The 24723-nt window shown below is 34.8% G+C and overlaps 2 protein-coding genes across 4 annotated transcripts in view; one reads left to right on the top strand and one right to left on the bottom strand.

Moving 5' to 3' along the window:
- Positions 1-3023, top strand: LOC124531896 (ubiquitin-conjugating enzyme E2-17 kDa). The gene is made up of 5 exons (XM_047106466.1): positions 1-321; positions 828-891; positions 1279-1310; positions 1501-1684; positions 1772-3023. Exons 1-5 carry the CDS (start codon positions 298-300, stop codon positions 1909-1911), a joined length of 444 nt encoding a protein of 147 aa, XP_046962422.1. The 5' UTR covers positions 1-297; the 3' UTR covers positions 1912-3023.
- Positions 2781-24723, bottom strand: part of LOC124531893 (cadherin-23) — a 39929-nt gene continuing 17986 nt past the window's right edge. Inside the window, exons 6-30 of one of the 3 annotated variants that reach the window (XM_047106462.1) lie at positions 24498-24670; positions 24036-24233; positions 23279-23472; positions 22794-22994; positions 21319-21433; positions 20308-20470; positions 19247-19404; positions 18309-18464; positions 15463-15642; positions 14322-14456; positions 13799-13983; positions 13123-13382; positions 12083-12237; positions 10802-10969; positions 9937-10094; positions 9163-9344; positions 8861-9090; positions 8469-8657; positions 7692-7972; positions 7372-7609; positions 7103-7288; positions 6662-6997; positions 6027-6225; positions 5221-5265; positions 2781-4338 (exon numbers count right to left, since the gene is read on the bottom strand). In XM_047106462.1, the coding sequence (XP_046962418.1) occupies positions 3989-4338; positions 5221-5265; positions 6027-6225; positions 6662-6997; positions 7103-7288; positions 7372-7609; positions 7692-7972; positions 8469-8657; positions 8861-9090; positions 9163-9344; positions 9937-10094; positions 10802-10969; positions 12083-12237; positions 13123-13382; positions 13799-13983; positions 14322-14456; positions 15463-15642; positions 18309-18464; positions 19247-19404; positions 20308-20470; positions 21319-21433; positions 22794-22994; positions 23279-23472; positions 24036-24233; positions 24498-24670 (4835 nt within the window). In that variant the 3' untranslated portion in view covers positions 2781-3988. Of the gene's footprint in view, positions 4339-5220; positions 5266-6026; positions 6226-6661; positions 6998-7102; positions 7289-7371; positions 7610-7691; positions 7973-8468; positions 8658-8860; positions 9091-9162; positions 9345-9936; positions 10095-10801; positions 10970-12082; positions 12247-13122; positions 13383-13798; positions 13984-14321; positions 14457-15462; positions 15643-18308; positions 18465-19246; positions 19405-20307; positions 20471-21318; positions 21434-22793; positions 22995-23278; positions 23473-24035; positions 24234-24497; positions 24671-24723 lie in introns of all 3 variants that reach the window. The other 2 variants (XM_047106461.1, XM_047106463.1) reach the window with 2 other exon arrangements.

Here is a 24723-nt window from a genome sequence, read left to right on the forward strand (position 1 = left end):
GTAAATGGTCGATTTTCCTGTTTGCTGTTCTCCATTCGTCGCGAGTGTATTAATTTTGTTAGAACCTGCGCTCTGTTCTAATTCTTATTATTTCTTAATATTAGTTATTATTATTTTTTACTTAAGTCTTTGAAGTTTTGCCTTAATTGTTATTTTTTCATTATTATTGCATAAAACGACTTAAGTGGTACTTTTGCGTTTAGACGGGAGCCATCTTGCAATCTCTAATCAAAGGTCCTTGGCTCACAGTTTCGTTGTCTAGTTGAAAGGCAGTATATTCTATCATAAAATAATCAAATGGCGTTAAAACGAATTAATAGGGTATGTATAATGAATATCGTTGCTTATTTTCAAGTTTCTTTAATTATGAGTGGTGTGCTGATAAATTTGTAACAGACTTCGTAGTGAATGTTTCGTCATTGTGAATACCTATTATCGAAATTTCTTCTGGATAATTCTGTGTGCGTGATTTTTCGATAACGGTTTTAAATACAACCTTATTATAAATATGTTTACTGATCGTATAACGGTGATTTAACTGTTGAAATAGGCTACATTTTTATGCACACGGCGTACATAAAATGTCGGAAATATGTGCCAATTTTGAGGTTTTCTCATCATATATTTATGACGGAAAAACGTTTTGAACTGAGCACAGGTGTATTTTTCAACGAAAAATGTTAAGGTCATATTTTTTAAACCCTTTGTACAAAATACGTTGTTCGTCCTTATGTTTTGCAAGTGATGATGTGTTTGACATGTTTTACTTATCTCAGTATTGTGTTTCCTGCATTGTTGTATATAGATAGTTTTGTCTAATATTGCAGGAATTACAAGACCTGGGCAGAGACCCGCCGGCACAATGTTCCGCAGGACCACACGGAGAAGATCGTAAGTACCTACCTATTGATCCTTTAATAAGTACATTTTGTTTGTGAGTCATCGTAATCAGTCTTGTAAAAGGTAATTTCAAACATATAATTCTATTTATACTTATAGGATTATGAATAAATTGTTTGAAATTTAATATTATATTATTAAACTTTTTGGCAGTAGATTTTAGTTTTATGATTTTATATAAAAGTAACCATTATTTGATTTGAATTAACACAATACTTAAATATTTCTCTTCAGAATTAACTACTTAACTTATTAAAAAGTCGAAAATACTCATATGTTCAAATAATCTAGAATCAGCTGTTATTTTTCTTTCTTATAAATTTATTGAAATAGTTCACTACTTTATATACATTAAAACTATTTTTCTTTTTTTTACAGTTTTCCATTGGCAGGCCACAATAATGGGTCCAGTAAGTTTTTTCTTATTAATACATTTAATATGACTGAATGAAAGTACAGCACACTCATATAACATTCTTAGTTTCATATTGATTCCAATGAAGCCATATAAGTAACATGACAAGTTCATTACAATGTCTTGAACTCTGCATTGTAAATAGACACTGTGAAACTTACATAATGTCTCTTTTTATTTTGCAGGTCGACAGTCCCTACCAGGGTGGTGTATTTTTCCTGACTATACATTTCCCTACAGACTATCCATTTAAACCACCAAAAGTTGCATTCACAACACGTATTTATCATCCTAATATAAACAGTAATGGTTCCATTTGTCTTGATATTCTGCGCTCACAATGGTCTCCAGCACTTACCATATCCAAAGGTAACAAACTTATTCGTTTTTTTGTTTTTTTTATTTCAATTATTTTTATATACAAAAGTTATTTAATTAATATATTTACTGTTTCAGTGTTGCTCTCAATCTGCTCACTTTTATGCGATCCAAATCCGGATGATCCTTTGGTGCCAGAAATTGCTAGGATCTACAAAACTGACAGAGAAAAGTACAATGAATTAGCCCGAGAGTGGACAAGGAAGTATGCCATGTGATGAGTCAAATGTGACATCAGCAAAACATATACACACACATCGCCACAGCCCGGGCTATACCCTTCCTCTCTGTTCCCGCTCCCCAAATCCTTTTCTCTGAAACCTTACCAATCAAATAAATTACTGGAATTTGTGTTAAAAATCTATATGGTTATTAGAATCTGATTATGATTGTCTTGTACTTTGAATGCCAATTATTGCAACTAAGTAAAAATAATTCACATCTGCAAATAGTTTCTATTCATCTAATGTGTAAGTAACGTTTTCTATAAGAAGATATTGATTTCGGTTTAACATTGATGTGTCGGTAGATGTCTTATCGCATACACTCATTTAGTTAAACATTAGTTAAATTTACATTATTTGAATTCATGTAATTTCTAAAGAATTTGTACTTTAACTAGATCTAAATTGCATTGTGAAACTGTACAATAGCCATATATTTAGGAAAATGGAGCGTTCATTGCTTGACACTTGTCCTGTTCTATAAAGATTTTTTTTTGAATGAACTGTAAGTATAGCTCATGTGTTACGAACATTCTGGTTAATGTAAGATAATGGGATAACAGAATGAGCTTGTTGACGGAGTTGAGTGAGTGTTAATTTTTTTAAACAATCTCTTTTTAAGTTAGTAAATATGTAGCGTGCTGCTAAACAGACTGACAATGATTTAAGTGGTCAGTTTTCTTTCATCCACAATATTTAAAGTGATTGAAAACGCTCCCATAGTTACACAATTCAATATAAATTACAGTGTATCTCATAAGATAATAAGTTACAATTAATCTAGACTTTTTTTCAATATGGCGATCTTTATATTATAATTTTATCTAATATATATTGTGGTTGTAAGGATACCTGCGTTGTGATTGTCCTTCCACAGTCCATCCTTATTTCCTCTTATCTAATATCAGTATGGCATATGTCACAGTCATGGCATGAGTGGCAAAGTTTGGTGTGTTTCTTTACAGCTGCAAGAGGAAGCTTTTGTTCACTTGGTTAACACAGGGAGATAGTAACTCAAAGCTTTTCAAACTGTAATCGATCGACAAGATGTATTTTAGCTTCACTAAATTGTAAGAAACAATAAATTATTGTGTATGTAAATAATATTCTGAGCTTTATTTAGGCAACTTCCTAATTTTATGCAGCTGTAAACATTTTGGCATACGTAATTCTTATGGCTTTTTTTTGGATATTTTGCCAGAAGTTTTAGTATGAATAAACATACTGTTACAATAAACATTCTCTATCAACTTTTTATCGGCGATGTGAATCGTCATAACATAGAATCGTTTTATCTTTGTTTTGAAATAGAATGTTGGGTCATTCTCCTCTTTTTGGGTTGAAATGTTATTAACTTAAAAATATGAATACTAAGATTAGTCCATTGTCACTTTGTTTACTACTACGACTACGACTTTTCAGCTGTAGAGAAAGACTACTATAGTGATTGATATATTGTTTAAAATAGATTTTTTACTGAAATACTTAATTTTCTTAAATATAATAGATACACTTAACTACCTTCAAATATTTGAAGTGTTCAAGTAGGTTTACCTACGGATTATTAAATATTGAATAGTTGCCAATAGCAGGAATTGAACCTGAACCACTTGATATGAATGATCTACGTTTTTGGTCATTGCGTGGTTGCCATAGATCATTTAAAAATGATTCATGCTTTTTGTAGAAATCATTCAACTCAATGAAAATAGAATTGGAATGGAAGGTAAAAAAAAAACTATTTTTAAATTTATTACTTTACCCGACTTGATTTGTTGGTTTTTTAATTAAATATATTTTAGATGATTAAAGTTACATACACAGTCGAGAGTTAATTTCATATATCAAGTAAAACAACTTTACAAATTACAACTTGTCGCTTAACATAGCCCATTTGAACTTAAACTAATATTGACAACATTATCAGTTGTAAACATATTACTAATGATCTGTCGAGTCATCTAACATTATCGTAATATAGCCTCTATTGCATTGATAAAGCTACTATGTAACGCAACGTCATAAATATTATTCTAAAAGTATATTTAGGTACATATAAAGGCACAATGATTTATAGCTCTGTCGTCTCCATGTTTTTTGCATTCTTCATCTGCTCGAGTTGCTGGTAGAAATCGTAGTTGCCCTGATCGGCTTCTGGTTCTGTTTCGGTGGATCGTATCGAAGGGAAGGCGGCTGTGGTTATGAAGTAGGGTTTCTCATTCGACATGTCCTGGTCCACTGCGTTTTCGTCAAGCGAATCGCGCTCGGAGTGACTTATTTGATCGTCTGATTTGTACCAGTCGTTTTCGTAGGCGTGCAGCCATATCGGATTGGAACCTTTTGTGCTGTGTTTGTTGGTGTTCGGAACTCGTCCGCCGGAGCTTCGGATCGTCATGTCCGATTCGCCCGGGGTCGGAGAAGCTGTGGATGTTTTTAACGATTTATTGAGAATGTGTGGGTGTAATTCGAGTTTGCGATTGGTCAGTGTTAATTTTTATATCAATTTGCATTTAGATATCGTGAATATAATAATGTCCAGTTACTATGAACTTGGGAAATGATAATCAAGTCTGTTGCTAATTTTTTAATAAGTGGACGACTGGTCCATGTTTTAGTCTTGATGTTGTAAGGTATATAATTAATTGTTTCATAGTACGTACGATTTCTTCAATAAAGAAAATGTAGACATTTGATGTATTCTGTCATACTTTAAAATAAATCTATTTATAACGTAGATTTTAATTTTATTTATTCAAAATTTTATACCCAATTGTTAACATCCAAAGAAATGTTTATCATTTATACTTAAAATATGTATTTATATAAACATTGTCACACTCGTCCTCTGCTTATTAAATATTTCACATACATATATTGAACTAGCAACTTTTACCATAAAGAACGGTTGAAACTCAAAAATGTCTACTATCTTGATGGTAATTAAAAAAGTATGCAAATTAATTCAATGGTGTTTCAAAATTCTGAGAGCAATGATTTCATCATTTCATTTTTATTTCATTCGACCTATATAAGAAGCTGTATAAGAATTTCTTATATACATAGAAAAAATATATTTAAAAACGTTGGTTTATCAAGCTATTCTCATAGACAATATGTAAATTTTAGTTCGATTTATCTTTAGTCGTGGTATTTCTAATATAAATATATATATTTATATATAAGAATGAAGGTTCTCTGTCAGCGAATAGTCTCATGTTATTGTGCTATTAACATGAAAACTAACACTACCTAACTTAATATATAAAACAACAAAGCCGCCCAGAGTTACAATTTCTAGTATACCTCTAAAAACTGTAAAATGAAGGTTCTCGTGCTGAAATGATTTATCTGTAACAAACCAAATGTACACTAGGTATTTGTCCGATATGTGACATTCCGAGCACTCGGTCTCGCTTTGAAAATAATATATCAGAATTAATTATAGACTATTATTAATTCGTGCAAAAATGCGTAGCGGAGTGTGGTCAAGTATAAGTAGCAAATCCAAGGAGTTAAGTGTCGAATGTCATAATTGTCATCCAATCGTCGCAACGCACACAATTATATGGGCGGGGTATCTCCTAGGAGAGAAGGGAGGGCCCGAGTATATTGCATTTACATATTTATTGTGATGGCGACGATAACTGAGGCGATGGAATCGTCACCGCGCTCAGTGACACTTATCAATACCACATTGGAACGAATATACAGCATACCAGCGGTTCAACGAGACAGCTGGGCGGCAATATAAAGTTGATTAACCCCAAATATAACACTTTTTTTTTTTTCTTTTTTTTTTTTCTTTTTTTTTTATGGCATAGGTGGCAAACGAGCAGGAGGCTCACCTGATGGAAAGTGACTACCACCGCCCATGGACATCTGCAACACCAGGGGGCTTGCAGGTGCGTTGCCGGCCTTTAAGAAAGGAGTACGCTCTTTTCTTGAAGGTTCCCCATGTCGTATCGGTTCGGAAAAACCGCCGGCGAAAGCTGGCTCATATATATCATATACACTCATATCTCGATGAAATATACACATACTGGGAGTGAAGTCTGCACCTTTAGCTATGGTTTTATTGTTTGGACGGCTGTCGCGAGACTTGAACTCACAATAGGCGGTGGCGGTGGCGGCCTTGAGTCGCCTCGCGTAGTCGGCCCGCTGCGCGAGCGCCGCCAGCACGGAGAGCAATAGCAGCGCGCCCAGCAGCAGCGAGCTCCACGCCAGCCAGTACACGGCCTGCGACGAAGACAGCCGCTCCGCCGACAGCGCCGAGAACTCCGCCGGCTGGGTGTCCAGCACGTTGAACTCCTGCAACGAAACCAGTGGCGTAGTTAGGTGAGGAAGGGCCCCTGTGCATTGAAAAAGAATCGGGGCCTCGCACCCTCTTTCCCAGCCCTCCTTAACTGATAATTACCCCTTAAAATTAGAGACACCAAATAAGAAATCTAGTACGCAGGGTCAGGGTTTTTTAGCTGCAGAAGCTTAAGGTTTAGCTTAGAAGGCCCCCTGAACTCCGGGGCCCTGGTGCACTGCACCACCTGGCCCTACGATAGCTACGCCACTGAACGAAACGTCACCAAGTTTCGTCGCATGCTCGACCGTATTCATGCCAATATTAGAGCTCTCACCCCTGAAGATATTTTCAGAGTCATTATTGCTGACTTACTACTACTAAAGTAATAACACAAGAAAAATAAAAATTTGAAAACGCAATTTTAAAGCTTACTGTACAATTTAAACAAACCTTAAATAGGTCATCTAGTTGCTCTATGTTCTTGTCGACGAGCTTGAGCACTTGGTCTACTTCCAGCACCGAGTGATCCTCTCCATTGACAAGATGTAAATATAAATCAGTTTTAGTGTTATCGACCGAGCCGTCTTTGTTCTCGTGTACTCGTAAATCGTCTATATTCACGACGGAATCTGTTACACGGGCGAGCTTTTCTCGGAATGTGTTAATTTTGTCTCGAATTTCAGAGGGATGGGAACGTAGAACGAAACGAACTCGCTGATCTTCGCGGAGGAGATATATGAACACGTGAGCTTCGTCTTGCAATCCATCTGTATCGTTCGCCAATACCTGTTAATTTGATTAAAATTTATTAAAAATCGTACAAGTAAAACATATAAGGAATATGGTCGTTCTTCTATTTAAGCTTCGTAGTTGAAAATATCTAAATTTTACCTTAAAATCGAAGTATCCTTTCATGCCTTTCTGAGGATCGAAGTTAAGTGACACCGCGCCAGTCTCGACGTTTACTAGAAACGGCGAAACCGCCAAGTTTTCTAATCCTTCTGTCAATGTTTCTTTCACATCTCCTAACAAATAGTAACTTATTTTTGCATTGATACCCTCGTCTGAATCTACGGCCTGATAAAAAAAAGATGTAGTTTTATGTCAAGTGAAAGTAAGAACTTGACTATGTGTTTAATTTTGTTAAACTTTAAAATCACCTTTACGTGCATGAATTCGATACCGAAGTCAGCTTCAGTGGTAACTCCGCCTGTAAATATTTTAGTGACGAACTGCGGACTGTTGTCGTTGACATCGTTCACTATAATATGCACTTTCAAAGTACTCATTGCATCTAACCTTTCTTCGTAATTCGGTTTAGTCATACAGTCTTCCGAGGCCAAAATGGTAAGCAGGTATTGGTCTTTTTCTTCCCTGTCTAGTGCTTTCGCTGTTAGCCTGATATATAAAATTTATTGATTATTATGTAAAGAAAATAAAATATTTTGAAACGAGTAAATATGTAATTCGAAAGTAATACCTGTGAGTATTTCTATCAACTTCAAACATTCCGCCATCGTTCCCCTCAACGATATAATAGCAGACTGGCAACATCGGTTCGTCGCCCCTATCGATCTCATCTCTCTCTATAACGCTCGGCAGGTAGGCGCTGTAATCTTGAACATTTTCAGTGACATTCAAATGTATATGTTTGTAGGGAAACCGTGGGCGGTAGTTGTCGACGTTTTGTATGTAGACGGTAAGATCTAGGTCGGAGCTGAGCGGGGTCGGGAGACCGAGGTCGTATGCTTCTATTCTGAGCTGAGTAGACGAAAAATATACGAAGGAATTAAAATTTATTATGTATTATGTATAGTAAGACACAAATTAGATGTAGCATCGGAAAATGCAATGGAATGAAAATAAAACCGATTAATGCCGATTTACACAACCAATAGAAATAGCTCCCTATCGCGCCATTCGACGCTATTCGTCGCTATAGATTCTCGCGTCAGAGAAAACAAGTGCATGTAAGTCGACGTGTCAAATTGACGAATATATTAGGTCATATGATATTACAAGATATTACGTTTGTGCAAAGATCATATTCGCGTGAAAAATAAATATTGATAATTTGGGATAGCGTACTTAATTCGGATGTGATCGGTTTTACGAATTTTGCCGATGCGACATCTAAGTTGTGTCGTACTATACATACCTAGCATAAATACAGCTTTGGTTGTGACAGAAAGAAATAATTGCCAACATTTCTATCTATTTTAATGGTACCGGTTCGGTCCAAGTTTTTTTAATATACCTGGTAAGTGGTTTGTTTGTCCCTGTCGAAGGATTTAGCTGTCCTCAGGGCTCCACTGGTGGCTTGGAGCGCGAAGGCCCTCCAAGCCCCCTGCGCATCTTGTCGCAGCCTGTACCGGACGGCGCCGTTTGGTCCTATATCAGCATCGATCGCTCGCACTTCTATAACCGTTGTGCCGATCGTGGCGTTCTAAAAATACAAGCGCCCTTTTGAGTTGAGGCAAATCTCTATTTTTAAATTTTTAACGTCTTACATTATCTTGAGCTTAGCAATAACGGAGAGGATTTTTTAATGCTCTCTGATATTATTAACTCAAATGGTATAAAAATCAAAATAAACTTCGACCACCACAAATGACAAACGACATTTTCAAATTAGTTAATTTTACCTACCTCGGGTACTTTTATCGTGACATTTTGTGGGGGATGGACGAATATCGGAGCATGATCATTGTAATCCGTCACACAAACATGCAGGTCACCTCTCACTACATTCGCTGGGATACCGAGGTCTCTCGCTTCTACGATTAGGGTATAATTGCCAAAACGATCTTTTAGAGATTGTTTAGCAAATAAACGACCGGTATTGGCATCGCCTCCCACTTGTTCGAAACGGAAGAGTTCTAGAAATTTTGGATAGAATTATTAAAAGTCCAGGAATACTATAATATTTATTTATTCTTCTTTAATTTTACCATGTCCTTTCCCAGCGACCAAGTGAAACTGAACCCTTCCATTGGGGGTATTATTATCGTCAGCATCGGTGGCCGTTATAGACACTATAGCCTCCCGGTGGTTGTGGAATTCTGTTAATGTGACGCAATCCAATGGGAGACTTAGCACTGGTGGATTATCATTAACGTCTTCTACGTAGACACTAGAAAATATATTGACGGCATAATTTAATGTTTAAATATAGTGAAGTATGTTTCAATTATATTTTCAATTTAATTAAATGTCTTGGTGGTAGGGTTTTGTGCAAGCCCGCCTGAGTAGGTACTACTCACTCATCAGATATTCTACCGCTAAACAATAGTACGCAGTATTGTTGTGTTCCGGTTTGAAGGGTGAGTGAGCCAGTGTAACTACAGGCACAAGGGACATAGCATCTTAGTTCCCAAGGTTAGTGGCGCATTGACGATGTAAGGAGTAGTTAACACAATTTAAAATACAATTGAATATACAATAATTTTTACAGTGTCATTGTCTATGGGTGATAATGACCACTTACTATCAGATGGCCCATATGCTCGTTCGCCAACCTATTCCATAAAAAAAAATGTAACGTACATTGTAATAAAACATAATATGCTGAACAAAATGCTGGTTAATATGAAAACTATTGACAATGTAAACCACCACCAACCAATGACTATTTAAGTATAATTTGATCAGCCAATCAGATTTTGTAATTTTGGAAAGAAATATTGGAGGGTAGTTTCAATTAAATAATTCAAGTCTAAACTTACATAATTTGTTTGAAAGCATTTCGACTCTCTCCACTAAGGTATCCGAACTGGTAGTTGTCCCAAGCTTCTACCACCAAGTTATACACAGATTGAGATTCACGATCTAACCAATCCGACACCTTCAAAGCTCCCGTGTCAGCATTTATTAGAAATTTTCCCTGAAAAAAACCTTCATTATTAAAATTAATTTATTATAATTGTCAATGGAACAGTTTTAAATAGTCTGAATACGAAAAACAAATACATTATAAACATCAACGCATACTCGCTAACTTTGGATAGAAATGGCTAAACAAGGGACATAACATCTTAGTTCCTAAGGTTGGTGGCATAATGGCGATGTAAGGAATGGTTTATATTCCTTGCAACGCCATTGTAAATGGGAGTTGGTAACCACTTAGCATCAGGTGGCCCATTTGCTAGTCCACCTACCCATATCATCAAAAAAAAACATAAGCGGAGAAAGACTAACTTGGTCAAAAACATAAGGGCTATAATTATTTTACAAGTAGTGCAATATAGCGTCTCTCATTGATCTCTTAGCTCGCTTATATGGCTGCTAATCTTGAATCCTAGGTCGGATCAATGCTATATGATTTTCTGTTAAGTATTTACAGTAGCAGCAATGAAAGTTAAACCCTGACAGGGTTACATTTTTGGGCATTCATTTTGCGTCTGTCTATCGGGCTATAAGAATATCGGCGTATAATGCTTGTATGTCTGCAAATACGCCTGAATTTCCTATGGAGTCCTTGAAGTTGGCTGCTATAGCAGAAATTCGGTCAGGGGTCGGCGAAAAATATATCTAAAATTTAGTTATGTTGGATGTGGGTATGTGTAAACTGTTGGAGAAATATTTCATTACCTGCGTAGATACCCTATCTAGAAGATAAGTTATTTTTCCGTAATCCCCGGCATCAGCATCTTTAGCAACTATATTGGCGACAGTTGTTCCAGGCTCCGCGTCTTCTCTCACGCGAAATTCGAATGGCGATGGTTCAAATATAGGGTTATTGTCGTTTTCGTCTAATACCTAGGTTTAAATTATACTAATTATTATACACTTATACATTATACCATTTAAGTTTTTTTTGTAATATACTTACAACGAACACATAAAATTTAAAATAGATATTGTTTTCTCATAACAATAACTAGTTCATTAAAACACTTTATTTTGACAATTTTTAGTATTAAATATTTTAAAAGCTAAAAACCTCATACTGGGGTAATCATGTAACTCCACAGATTGCGTCATATAACGCTCTGCTATATAGAGAAACTAAGTTTGGTCACTATTTACCATTTAAGCCCTCATTTAACAATAACTTTTTATTGAACTGTGTCAAGTCTAACAAAAATTTATTGTACAAAAATATATTGCAATCTATAATTTATGGATAGAAAAAATCTATTTAATGAAGTGAGTTCACAATAATAGCATTTTAAAATACGATCCGTTGTATGTTCCTTAGATGTTTGGGTTTCTATTTATAAATAAAAGACAAACATAGCAGTAATTTCCGATGAGTCATAATAACACACGGATATAAGTAAAATCCATTATAAGTAAAAAAAGCGCGAACTGTTAAGTATATTAACAGATCTAAAAGCAAACAAGCATCTAACGACAGATTGCTTAAGACATAGACGCGCCGATATTATATGTTACATATTTCATAGACTTATATTATTGTGTATTTATAAAATTATTGTTGTTGTTAGTTGTTTATTAACTTGTTGAATTTTTATTTATATTATTATATTTAATCTGGCAATACAAATATTCTTTTTGAAAAAGATTGAGCTGTCACTAAAAATAATTACATGTTACATAAATTAATTTTTAACAAAAAGAAAAACCGACTTCAAACAAAACACTATTTTAAAACAAATAAATATGCACTAAAAAGTAATAAAAATAATTGCGTATTCAGCATATTTTTTAGAGTCCTCCTAAGTAAAATGAAATAAAAAATATAAGATTACTTAAAAGTCGATTTACAATTATATAACATAGTTATTGTTATATTTGGAGCCGGTGTCAGCCAAGAAAACCCGGTCGGTTGAAAATATAGATACATGGAGAATTATTATGAAAGGTGATCTTAGTCTATTGAAATTACACGAATAAAAATAAACAAACCTGTATAAACAAATCTACAACAGCATATCGGGACGGAACGCCACTGTCGACGGCTTTCACGGTCACGTTTAACCAAGAATACATTTCGTGGTCGATCCTGTTGGCGACCACCACTTCTCCGGTTGCGCTCTCCATGTGGAGGAAACTTCTCAATTCTTCAGACCCTAGGGTTAGTGAATTTAATACTTGGAATTTTTAATTGGATTACGTCGCGTAACTTAGAAATATTGATAATATATTAACTACATAGATTCATGCAATGCCAATTATATTGAATTAAGATTATTTTTCCAGGTTTTGTCTATAAGCCTACATAGAGAATAGAATGGAAATATCAGTTCTATTTTAGAAATTATTGACCAAACTATATACAGTTATAAAATAAAAATGACTCTGGTAATGTCTGATAGATTTTAGCTATAATTAAGCAGAAGATACCTTTGGCTATAAGGCGCGCTTAATCACTAGTATTTTATAACCGACTTAAAAAAAGAGGTTATTAAAAAATCGTTTCTTCTTCTACTATGACATTCGACGTTGTTTTTTTTTTGTGAATTATTCAGTTTATTACAATACCTTTATTATATGGATATGTACGCATGTATTAAATGGGTTATGTCATCTAAATACGTTTACATATATTAGACATAGCTATTCTAATTATTTATATGTATGGTATGGCGTATTGTGAGGTATTATATTACAAATACAGTATATTATTTATTTTCAAAATAATTGTTCCCCTTTTCGCACATTTATTTTATAATACCTCTTGCCAGAGGTTGCGTGGAAGAGATCGCTGTTTTGGCGATAAGAACGCCTGTTACACGTCTTATAACTTATGTTAATCCAATTGTTCAAATTTAGTTTTAAATATTTGCGTGCAATACAGAATAAATATTGAAATAATAAGATTGAATAAGTATAAATATAATCTTCATATCACTTAAATTTATATTGGACCCTAATTTTGCTTATAGAAATTAATATGAAATTACATTAAGTTTAATGAATGTAAGCCTTTTTAACATGTTTCTTACCTTCTAGATAGTATGTCATCGTCCTATTCTTGTCGGCGTCATCCGCTATCACGGTCTCAATGTGCATTCCTTGTTTTGAGTTCTCAGTAATAGATGTTTTGTAAAATGGTTTCCTAAACTTAGGATTATTGTCATTTTCATCTTCTACGACTATTGTTAACATCGCCGAGGCGGTTTGTTTTGGTCCATCGTCTATAGCGGCCATGTCTTCAACTGTTATTGCCAATTTTATGATTTCGACCTTTTCTCTATCTAGTAATCTGTGAATTTATTTTTCATTATATTACTGTTTTAAAGTCTATTCCAAGAATGGAATAGACTTCAAAACAAACATTTTTTGAGTGAGCCAGTGTAACTACAGGCACAAGGGACATAACGTCTTAGTTCCCAAAGTTGGTGGCGCATTGACGATGTAAGGAATAGTTAATATTTCTTACAGCGTCATTGTCTATGGGTGATGGTGACCACTTACCATCAGGTGGCTCGTATGCTCGTCCGCCAACCTATACCATAAAAAAAAAGACATTTAGATTAGATAATTTAAAAATTGTGAACTATTTAAAGTATCAACAAATTAATTATGCATAATTTTTACAATAATAAGCGATTCTTAGATTTCTAAACTCATAGTATCATATAACAATGTCAATTGTTTTTTTATATTTTTAAAACTCACCTTACAACTTTTAGTGTACCATCTATAGTGTTTAAATCCCATAGAGACAGGTAATCGTACTCAGCGAGGGATACAGGCACACCGTCCTCGTTTTTAGCATAACTTGCAGACTTATCAATAGCGAACCTTAGAACTGGCTGTTCGTCTAAGTCATAAGCTTGGGCTTTGTATATCGTTGTACCGACCTTTTAGAAACAAAATATATATATAGATATAGGAAACCAATTACATTATTTTTACTGTTATTTTAATAAATAAAGGCAGGATCCCATTAGAATCGTATAGCAACTATCATAAATTATTAGAATTGTCCCACAGTATTTCGTTTAATTTTTAACTGTAGGTGATTGGCTGTCGTACGCAAGTCAAGCGATTATAATACATTAGAACAATTAATTATATAATACATTCATTAAATAATACTGTTTGTACTGCTAATGTTGTTAGGAAACGCAATAAAGGGAAAATGTAATTCACAAAATAAGCAGTTCTATATGGTTTATGAAGGTTGTTGTAAACTGACCTGCGTGTTCTCCATAACGTGCACAACACCGGGTTCAATGAGAACGGGAGGCTTGTTGTTCACATCGACGATGGTTATGTTTACGATAACCGATGCACTCAGCTGCTGGTCACCTATACCGCCGTCTAGAGCCACCTGGAAAACGATAATATTCATGATCATAGTTTCCTACTTGAAACGTTTCTTCATTAGTTTAAGTAACTAATTTTCTCACCCGGCTTCAATCGCAATTGAAAGGGGGTGGGGTTATGGTCACGTGTGGGGTCCCCAAGGTAGTTAATAAAAAGTTGTATAAAAACAATCATTTAAATAGTTAGGTTTTTATTTAGCTAAATGAAAAAAAATAGAAATAGTTTAAGGGGCTTGCCCTTAAGGCCCAGCACACACGGCGCAACGCAACTGCAACGTAACTGCAACGAAACCCTTCTGAAATTATTAGTTTGAAACTCGTTTCAATCGAATTCCACACACGCAGCAACCTCACGGCTCACAATCAGTTCGGTTTTCTGAGAGAATAGAAGTCTGCAAAATGTCTAGTTCAAGTGATGAAGAAGTTGTGGTTTTGTATTTATATCTTCGACAAAGGAGAAGGCGTAAAAGAAGAACTATGTGGATACATCCCTACATTGATATTAATATCAACTGTCGTATGTTTGTGGCTGTCAAAGCATTGCAAGAAACTGATAGAAAATTCATGGATTGTAATCGTATGAGCAAAACTACATACCTTGAGCTCATAGATAACTCACCTGTCATTTTCATTGTTTTTCCAATTTCTGCCCATGCTTTATCAGTCTCAGTTCTCCGAGAGTAGCTAGGTAATGTGTTATTATATAAACAAGGATATTTTTCTACTTCTAACACAAATTCAATGTTTTGATTATCATCGTCAGCCATTTTGTCGATGAAAAAGCCGCGAAATCCGAAGAAACGCAAACACGAGTTTCCTGCACGCCGGTTTCAATGCAACTGGTTTGAAACGCGTTTCCAACCAGTTTCATACAGGTTGCGTCGTGTGCGGTCTCTCAAAGGAGTCTATGGCTGAAACTCAAAAGTAACTAGAAGTCGCAGTTTCGTTGCAAATACGTTGCGCCGTGTGAGCTGGGCCTAAAACGAGTCGCGACAGTAGGTGCATAGTTACCACAGTGAGCGTGTATCGCGTGGTCTTGGGGTCGGTGCGGTCGGGGTCGAGCGAGGAGCCGCTGGCCACGGACACGAGGCCGGAGCGCGAGTCCATCACGAACTTGTCGCCGGCGCCGCGCTGGATGCGGTACGCCAGCGCGCTGTTGGCGGCCGAGCCGTCGCCGTCGCGCGCCTTCACCTGCCGGGCGCAGCGGAGCGTTACACACGGCACTATTACCACTCCCCGCCCTTATCTCTACACATATATCTAAGCAAAAGATCAGCTATATTTAGGGAAACCTAGTGTCGAATAATATTCTACTATAGAATGAGCTATCTGAGCTCGATAGCGCATATCGCGCCATTCGACGATATTCGTCGCCATAGATTCTCGCGTCAGATGTACAATGCTGTTATTTATAGTAATTAGTGTCATATGATGGAACACGAACCTAAATCCGGGCGTTTCTTTCTAAAAAGTACCCTTTTAAAGAATAATATGATTTATTCATTAATTTAGTCTTCATAATTTTTTTTTAATTTTGAGTATGGTAAATTGATTATATTTTCCTGTATCTTATTATACATTTATGCGTATACCATTGCCCAAAACGTTCTATTTACCGTATGCAAACGGAAACTGGGGATTACAAGCTTATTCTTATTTCTTGTATTAATAGTATGTATATCAGCATTGACGGAATAATTTTTTATATTCTTTTGTACAAACATACACAAATTTCTTTCAATTTCTCGCGTAATGATGTCCTAGAGCTAATATTGTAAATAGATCTGATAGGTCTTTTCTGCAGAATAAAAACAACTTCAATATCTGCTGCATTACCCCATAACAACATTCCATATGCCATAAGTCTGTGAAAATTACTAAAATAAACTTTTCTAGCAGTACTTATGTCTGTGAGTTATATAAATGGCACAACTTGCTAGGGCATAGAAATGGGCCTCACTGCAGTTTGGAGTCAAGGGTTATCCCTAAAAAGACCGTTGACTCAACAAACTCAAGCCTTTCATTTTTCAAAGTGATTGCAGAAGGATTTGATTTGACATTTGGCAAGGAAAACAAAACACATTTAGTCTTTTTGGCATTTAGTACTAAATTATTTATGTCAAACCAACCAAGAACCCGCGACAGAGCACTGCTTACAACGTCATAGTTGTTTATTTTTCTGTCAAGTTTAAAAATAAGGGATGTTTCATCTGCAAACAGTTCAATATCGCATGTATTTTTTACGAAATAAGGTAAATCATTTATATATATTAAGAACATGAGAGGTCCCAAAATTGAACCCTGCGGTACACCCATTTGCACCACAGCGCTATTTGATTTTGCACCATTAACCACAACTTTGAAAACTCTTTCATTAAGGTAGGAGGAAATGAATTTCAATGCAGGGCCCCTGATACCATAATATTTAAGCTTTTGTAGAAGAATATCATGCCTAACGCAATCGAAAGCTATTGATAAGTCACAAAGAACTCAATAGCGTTTTGTGACTTTTCCCATGCATTATAAATATGCTCAACAAATGCTACACCCGTATCAGTAGTCGAGCGACCTTTAGTGAAACCAATCTGTTGAGAATGTAATAGCTTATTCGAGTTAAAGTATAATAGCAATTGATTAAGCATGGCTTTCTCAAAAATTTTACCCAATACTGGCAAAATAGAGATCGGTCTATAATTGTTTGGTGCATTTTTATCACCGGATTTAAATAATGGGATTATTAAAGATGATAGCTAAATAAGGAGCCAAGTCGACAATTACATTGTTAATAATTGTAACTGATAAATCCCATAGATCACAGGTTTTTTTAATGTTTTAAATATTTTTAATACTTCGTACGGAGTTATACTCTCAAAAGAAAATTCTACCTTATTCTGGGGAACGTAACAGTTAAGTAATTCTAAAGCGTCATTAGGTGACGCATTAAGTCCTTTAGTGATATACAAATTCTTACTTAATAATGATCCCATGCCCTGGCCTACCTTGTCCGAGTACATATATGTATTATGAGTACCTATTACACTGTGTCAGACATTGTATCCAGACTATTTGGACACTATCTGTAGTGACACATTTCTGGGAAATGGTTTTGGTAATACTATTTTCTATCACACTATGTGATTCATTGACTATAGGAAGTGGCAGCACAGTTTGAGCATCGACTTGTCAAATTGACGAATATATTAGGCCATATGATATTACAACGTTATTACGTTTGTGTAAAGATTATATTCACACAAGAAATAAATATTGATAATTTGGGCTAGCGTTCTTAATTCGGATGTGATCGATTTTACTAATTTTGCCGATGCTACATCTAAGTTGTGTCCTACTATACACGTTTCCATTATACCATTGTGAAATAGTTTGATAAAATATAATCTATTCTTTACGGTATGTTTTCTTTAGTGAACATAAATTAAATGTAATCGGATTTTATAAAATTCGAATCTCACAAAATCGACATCGCTACAATAAATCCTAGAAATAACATTCAACAACTAGAACAGCCTGTAAATTCCCACTGCTGGGCTAAAGGACTCCTCTACCTTTGAGGAGAAGGTTTGGAACATATTCCACCACGCTGTTCCAATGCGGTTTGGTGGAATACACATGTGGCAGAATTTCTATGAAATATGTCACATGCAGGTTTCCTCACGTTTTACTTCACCGCTGAGCACGAGATGAATTATAAAGCCAAATTAAGCACTTGAATCAGCGGTGCCTGCCTGGGTTTGAACCAGCAATCATCGGTTAAGATGCACGCGTTCTAACCACTGGGCCATATCGACTCTAAGAAATAACATTAATTTAAAGATATAAGTTATATCCTTACTAACTTCTAGCACACTGGTCCCGCCCGGCATGTCTTCGGGTATCGCCCTGCGGTACACCGCCTGTGTAAACAGCGGCGCGTGGTCGTTGACGTCGTGCACGTACACCGACACCGGCACCGTCGACGACAGCGGCGGCGAGCCGAAGTCGCGCGCTCGCACCTGGACCATACACGACACACAACATACATATATAAAGAATCAAGTCATTTTGTTGTATTATACATATATATATATCATATATTAATAAGAATAAGACATTTAAATACAACTAATTATAACGGATTAATCGCGTATTATAATTATTTTTAAACATCCCGACGTTTCGAGCACTTTGCAGTGTTCGTGGTCACGGGTAGACGGGTAGTCTAAAAGTCTAAAAATAATTAATATACGCGATTAATCCGTTATAATTAGTTTTTTTTTAAATGTGTAATAATCGCGAAAATTTAAGACAACATTATAAGAATAAGTCATTCGTAGACAATGTCGAAATATCGAGCTCGAATGATATGGAAACATGGTAAATATCCCGTTTTAAATAATTGTAATTATTTCATTGTATTAAACTATATGGTGATTCTACTCATCGCTTTTGCGTCAATATTCCTTATAAATATCGACGTGAATCTAATTCTTAACTCATCATCGAATAATATATAATGTAGTATTATGAAGACTAGAAAATACTGCAATTACAATCAAGCCTCTAATGCCCAAGTATCGAATTCGAAGCCATTCGGAAACTTATATGATAAAAAGGAGTGAGCCAATTTCATAATTACAGGCAACATTTGGTGGAAAATTGACGGCGTAAGAATTGTTTTATATCTCTTAAGGTTGAAGAAATAGTATTTTTGGTCATTAATAGAATTAGGTGCTACAATTTTATATACTAAAAATCAAACTACTTAAAGTAATAGGTATTATTCTTTCATACTCACAGTCAAATGGATGGGTCGTATGTTGCTATTATCGCCGGGCAACTGTTCAAAATCAATTCCACCGACCGGTGTTATAATTCCCAAGTTCGGATCTATTGAGAAGTTTTTCCTATAGTCACCGCCGACTATGGAATACTCTATGTGACTATTCTTTGTACCTTGAACAGATAATATTTTTACAATTTTAATTTATAAATATGCAATTAACAGCACTTAAATAAACAAAAAACAAAACGTTTTTTTTTTATATTATATTTAAGTGTGGGTTTTTTACCTTATTTTTAGCCTAGTGTACATAATGTTAATATTGTAAGATGTCTATAATATTTTACCAAATAAGAAGTAAAGACAATTAAAAAAACAAATGTTGTATTATAATACAACTTTTGGGTAAACTCACGAAGGCGCTACTCCACGTTAAATTTAAAATCAAAAAAGTCAGTCATTCAATCAAATTTATAATTCAATCAAGTTTTATGCTGACTCTACTTTTAGGACATCTTATAAGCACGAGTATCACTCGTTACTTTAACGTGGAGGGGCGCCCCTTCCTAAGAAAAATACCTTAATTTTTTTTATGGCATAGGTTGGCAGACGGTCATAGGGGCCACCTGATGGTAAGTGGTCACCATCACCCATAGACAATGACGCTGGAAGAAATATTAACTATTCTTTACATCGTCAATGCGCCACCAACCTTGGGAACTAAGATGTTATGTCCCTTGTGCCTGTAGTTACCCTTCAAACTGGAACACTGAGTACTGTTATTTGGCGAAACAATAACTGATGAGTGGGTGGTACCTACCCTGACGGGCTAGCACAAAGCCATACCACCAAGTAAATTTAGTATTATATATATTTACATTAGTATTATGTAAAAATTTATTATCGTATTATTATTTATAATTTTTTGTAGGAATATAGAAACTCGATTGTGATTATAATCGATGCGTTAAATTTTGGCGTTTTAAATATCAGCGTTGTTGTTATTGGATTTTTGGGAGTAAAATTAAACCGGATAAAAGCAGTTTAGTGGAATTGTGGTTTGGCTTTTTTCTTACCATTCAAGTCAATATCTCTAGCTTCTAATACAAGTGGGTTTTCGAATTCCAGTTCATTTTCTAATAATCTCGCTTCGTACTTGTTAGCGAGGAACATCGGCGCGTTGTCGTTTACATCCTCTATGTTTATTATCAACTGTACCGTGTTTCTATTACCCTTGCCCTGAATTTGATTAATAATAATAGTATTAGACAGACTTAAGACTTATTTTATTTATTTTTGCTTATGTTTCTTAGATTATTTTTTTATCTATGCTATATTTGTTGGAGATTCTGTTAGCTTATATATTATATTCTTCATAACATGACGTCATATGTATATGTATCACAGTTGTTAAAGTAAGAGCCTGTAAATATCCCACTGCGGGGTTAAAGGCCACTTCATCCTTTTGAGGAGAATGATTGACGCTTTATTAACATGCTGCTCTAAAGCGAGTTGGTGTTTACTTATGTGGTTATATACATGTAGATTTATTCATGATGTTTTCCTTCACTGTCAAGCACGAGATGAATTACAAATACAATTTAGGCATGTGAAACTTAAGTGTCTGGGTTTGAACCTACAATCATCGATAAGGATGCACGCGTTCTAACCACGGGGTTATCTCTCTCCAAAATATAATGGATTTTTACTCAGTACCTATTATATTATTATTGATAGTTATTGATGATTCGAGATGGCCCAGTGGTTAGAATGCGTGCATCTTAACCGATGATTGCGGGCGGGTTCAAATCCAGGCAAGCACCGCTGATTCATGTGCTTAATTTGTCTTTATAATTCATCTTGTGTTGTCATCATTCAGCGGTGAAGGAAAACATCGTGAGGAAACCTGCATGTGACAAATTTCATAGAAATTCTGCCACATGTGTATTCCACCAACCCGCATTGGAACAGCGTGGTGGAATATGTTCCAAACCTTCTCCTCAAAGGGAGAAGAGGCCTATAGCCCAGCAGTGGGAATTTACAGGCTGTTGTTGTTGTTGTTTGATATTTGATATGGTTAACAGTACCTGATCATCCCTAGCTTCGACTGTGAGATAATGCCTTGAAACGAGTTCACGGTCAAAGTTGTCGTCGCCTGCTTGTTTTACCGTGATCACACCCGATATTGGGTTGAGGTGAAGTCTGAAATTACAAATACATTTAGCCAAATGAGAACATAGATCTTAACGGAAGTTACTTAAGAGTAAGCAGCTTTTAGATTTACAAATTATATAATATTTATAGTGGTAATCGTTGATATTGAATATTTGAAATTGGAGATTTTCATGTACATGATGCCAAGGAAGAATGAGCACATGTTGTGAGAATGCTCTTTAACAAGGATGTGTATGGTTATAGAGGAAGGAGACAACCAACGAAATGATGGATTGTATGAAAGACGATATGGTTAGAAGGAATGTTACTTGTGACATGACGACAGACAGAGAAGTATGGAAGAAGAAACATGCCGCTCCGAACCCAAATAACATTGGGATAAGGGCAGGAGGATGATGATGATTTTCATGTAGACACAAAACAGTATAGTAAAGTCAACATCTAGTAATAGGCTATTTGACTGGTTTTTAAAATCCATTTTTTAGTATAAATTAAGGAACCCAGTGAAAGTTGTGTTTTTTATTTCTAGTACATATTTGCCGAAAAATATCATTTTAAAAATTCCATATTTAAATAGCGCACAAAAACGCTACTTGGACAATATGGCGTTGCAATGGGGTCGGTGACGTCACTTTCTTGTTTTTTAATCTGTGGTATAGTAGAAAAGCAAAGTTTACAAGAAAGTGACTTCATCATAAGCCCGGCCAATCAGGAGCGTTTTGTGTCACGTGACAAACGTTTGAATATTTGTCAAATAGCCTATTATAAGAAGTAGAATAGGCTATTTGACAATGAGAAAAATATATTGTGAATTATTGTAATCAGAGTATATTATGAGTTTAAAAATGGTTATTAACTAACGAAAGTTGAAAATAATACTTAATTTATTCAAAAATCCATAAATAAAAATGCATTTTTTCAAACGTTTGTCACGTGACACAAAACGCTCCTGATTGGCCGGGCCGGGCTTATGATGACGTCACTTTCTTTTCTACTATATCTACCACAGATTAAAATACAGGAAAGTGACGTCATCGACCACATTGCAACGCCATATTGTCTGAGTAGCGTTTTTGCACGCTATTTAAATATGGAAATTTTAATATATTTTTTGGTAAATATGTACAAGAAATAAAAAAATCAACTTTTACTGGGGTTACTACCCTTAACCTCTACTTAATAATATAAAATGGATTTTAAAAACCAGTCAAATAGCCCATTGTTACTATTAATATAAAAGTTAAAGATGAAAGTTGAAAAAAAGCGCTACTAAAATTGTGTGAACCAGTGATTTACTTGTTTCATTTAATCATTATAGATTTTTTGGCTAAATAATGCTTTTATGTTCTAGTTGCTGCTTTAAAATCAAAAATGTGAAGGTACTTACAAATGAGCAATACTGCCACCTAGACTGGTGTATCTCACACCTCTAGTGCCGTAGTTGTCCGAGTCTTTGTCCAAGGCTTGCACCCAAGCTACTGTAGTGCCAACACCACAGTTTTCAGGAATGGAAACTGTGTAGAGTGACTCAGTAAACTCAGGAAAGTTATCGTTTTCATCCTTTATATGAACTGTTATTGGAACTACACTGAAAATATGTTAAAAAAAATATGGATTATTGTATAACTTATGCTTACAAAGTATTCGTAACATTAGTTAAAGTTAGAGAATTTATATTATCACTTTAAAATTCTGCATTAAAGAATTATAAGAAGTATGTAGGTACTTTGATATTTTCAATATTAATACTTGAATTATCTAATCATCAAATCTATATACATTTTCATGATACAAAAGTAATATGTGTAAATCTAGCACCGCAGAACCACTGTTCAGAATTCATTGATTGTTTTGGGTTTTGTTAGTTATTACCTCATTTTTGGGTCTTTGGTAACAATCTCTTTGGCGACTAGACTGAAGTTCATGACTGTAACTGATTCATAATCCAAAAAGGATGGGTCATTCACCCTTATTAGAAAAGAGGCTTCATTGATGCCTTTGAAAGGTGTAACATCAAAGACACCTTTATCACCTACTAAATAGAGTTCAAAAGTCCCATTTTTACCCTGAAAGAAATTTTTATGTGTGTATTTTTATGAGATCTAGAAATAACTTATTTGGCATAGTTAATATTCATACAAGTTTTTATGCCCTAACTGAATGATTGCAAAAACTGTACTAAATACTTATATAACTACACTGAAACATAAACAATAGATCTGTTACATACAAAAGTTATTTAATTATATATTTGACTGTAATACAATATTAGAAAACTTAAGTAATTACATGCACTTACAACAATTTTATATACTGTTTCAATAACAACAATTCATATATTTAATAAAATAAACCATTACTAATATGATATTGTTTTAGATCTCAACCAGTTAAGCAGTCAATTGAAGGTTGAAAGTATGTATTTTTATTCTTTTAGCTTCTATAATAGGCTACAGATTATAAACATGAAAAGCCTTGTTCAATAAATATTATCAATGGTTTGAATGCAACAACAATAGTTCTAAATTCAAAATGTATAACTGAGTTTAATGACTTATCAAAAGTCTAAATCATTCAAACATAAAAAATCTTAGTATTCATTAGAACAATAGGACAAATATAACTTTACCTGGTCATAATCAAAAACTTCCGGTATCGCATCTTGCAAAAATGTTATAGGTGTGTTTTGCTGTGCATTCTCAATCACTTCTCCAATGTACCTATCACTTCTGAACCTGGGCTCCTCATCATTTACATCAGTAACTATAATAGTCACTTCTGTTGTGGCACTAGGCAATGGGGACACCATATGGGACTCTTCCGTAGCCTAATAAAAAAACAAATGATTTTATAAATTTGAAATTACTACAAAATTTTGTGATTTAAAAATGAAATGTATTTGGATGTAATTTAATTGAGTATTATTTTAATAGAATAGTACTTCATGCATATGCATAGTACTTTTTAGCATAGCTTGCCTTTCATACTGGATAATAATAATTTGGTCAATACATATATATTATTACACAGAATAGTTTAATTGGAACTTAATAAATTAATATAGATCTAAGAATATAGCCAAATAATGTACCAAAATTTCAAGTATATAAGCTCCATTGCTATTACTAGGGTCTTCTCTGTCTAAGGGACTGATTGTGTATACAATGCCCGAGCTGCTATCAATATCAAAGTGTTCTTCTCCTCCAGATATAATACTGTATGATATGCGGTTATTAATGCCCCTATCTCCATCAATAGCTCGCACTGAAAAAAATGTTATATTTTATTTTGCATGTTTACTTGTTTGCATAATTTCA

Source organism: Vanessa cardui, chromosome 8, assembly GCF_905220365.1.
Source record: "Vanessa cardui chromosome 8, ilVanCard2.1, whole genome shotgun sequence".
In the NCBI taxonomy this organism is placed as follows: Eukaryota; Metazoa; Arthropoda; class Insecta; order Lepidoptera; family Nymphalidae; genus Vanessa; species Vanessa cardui.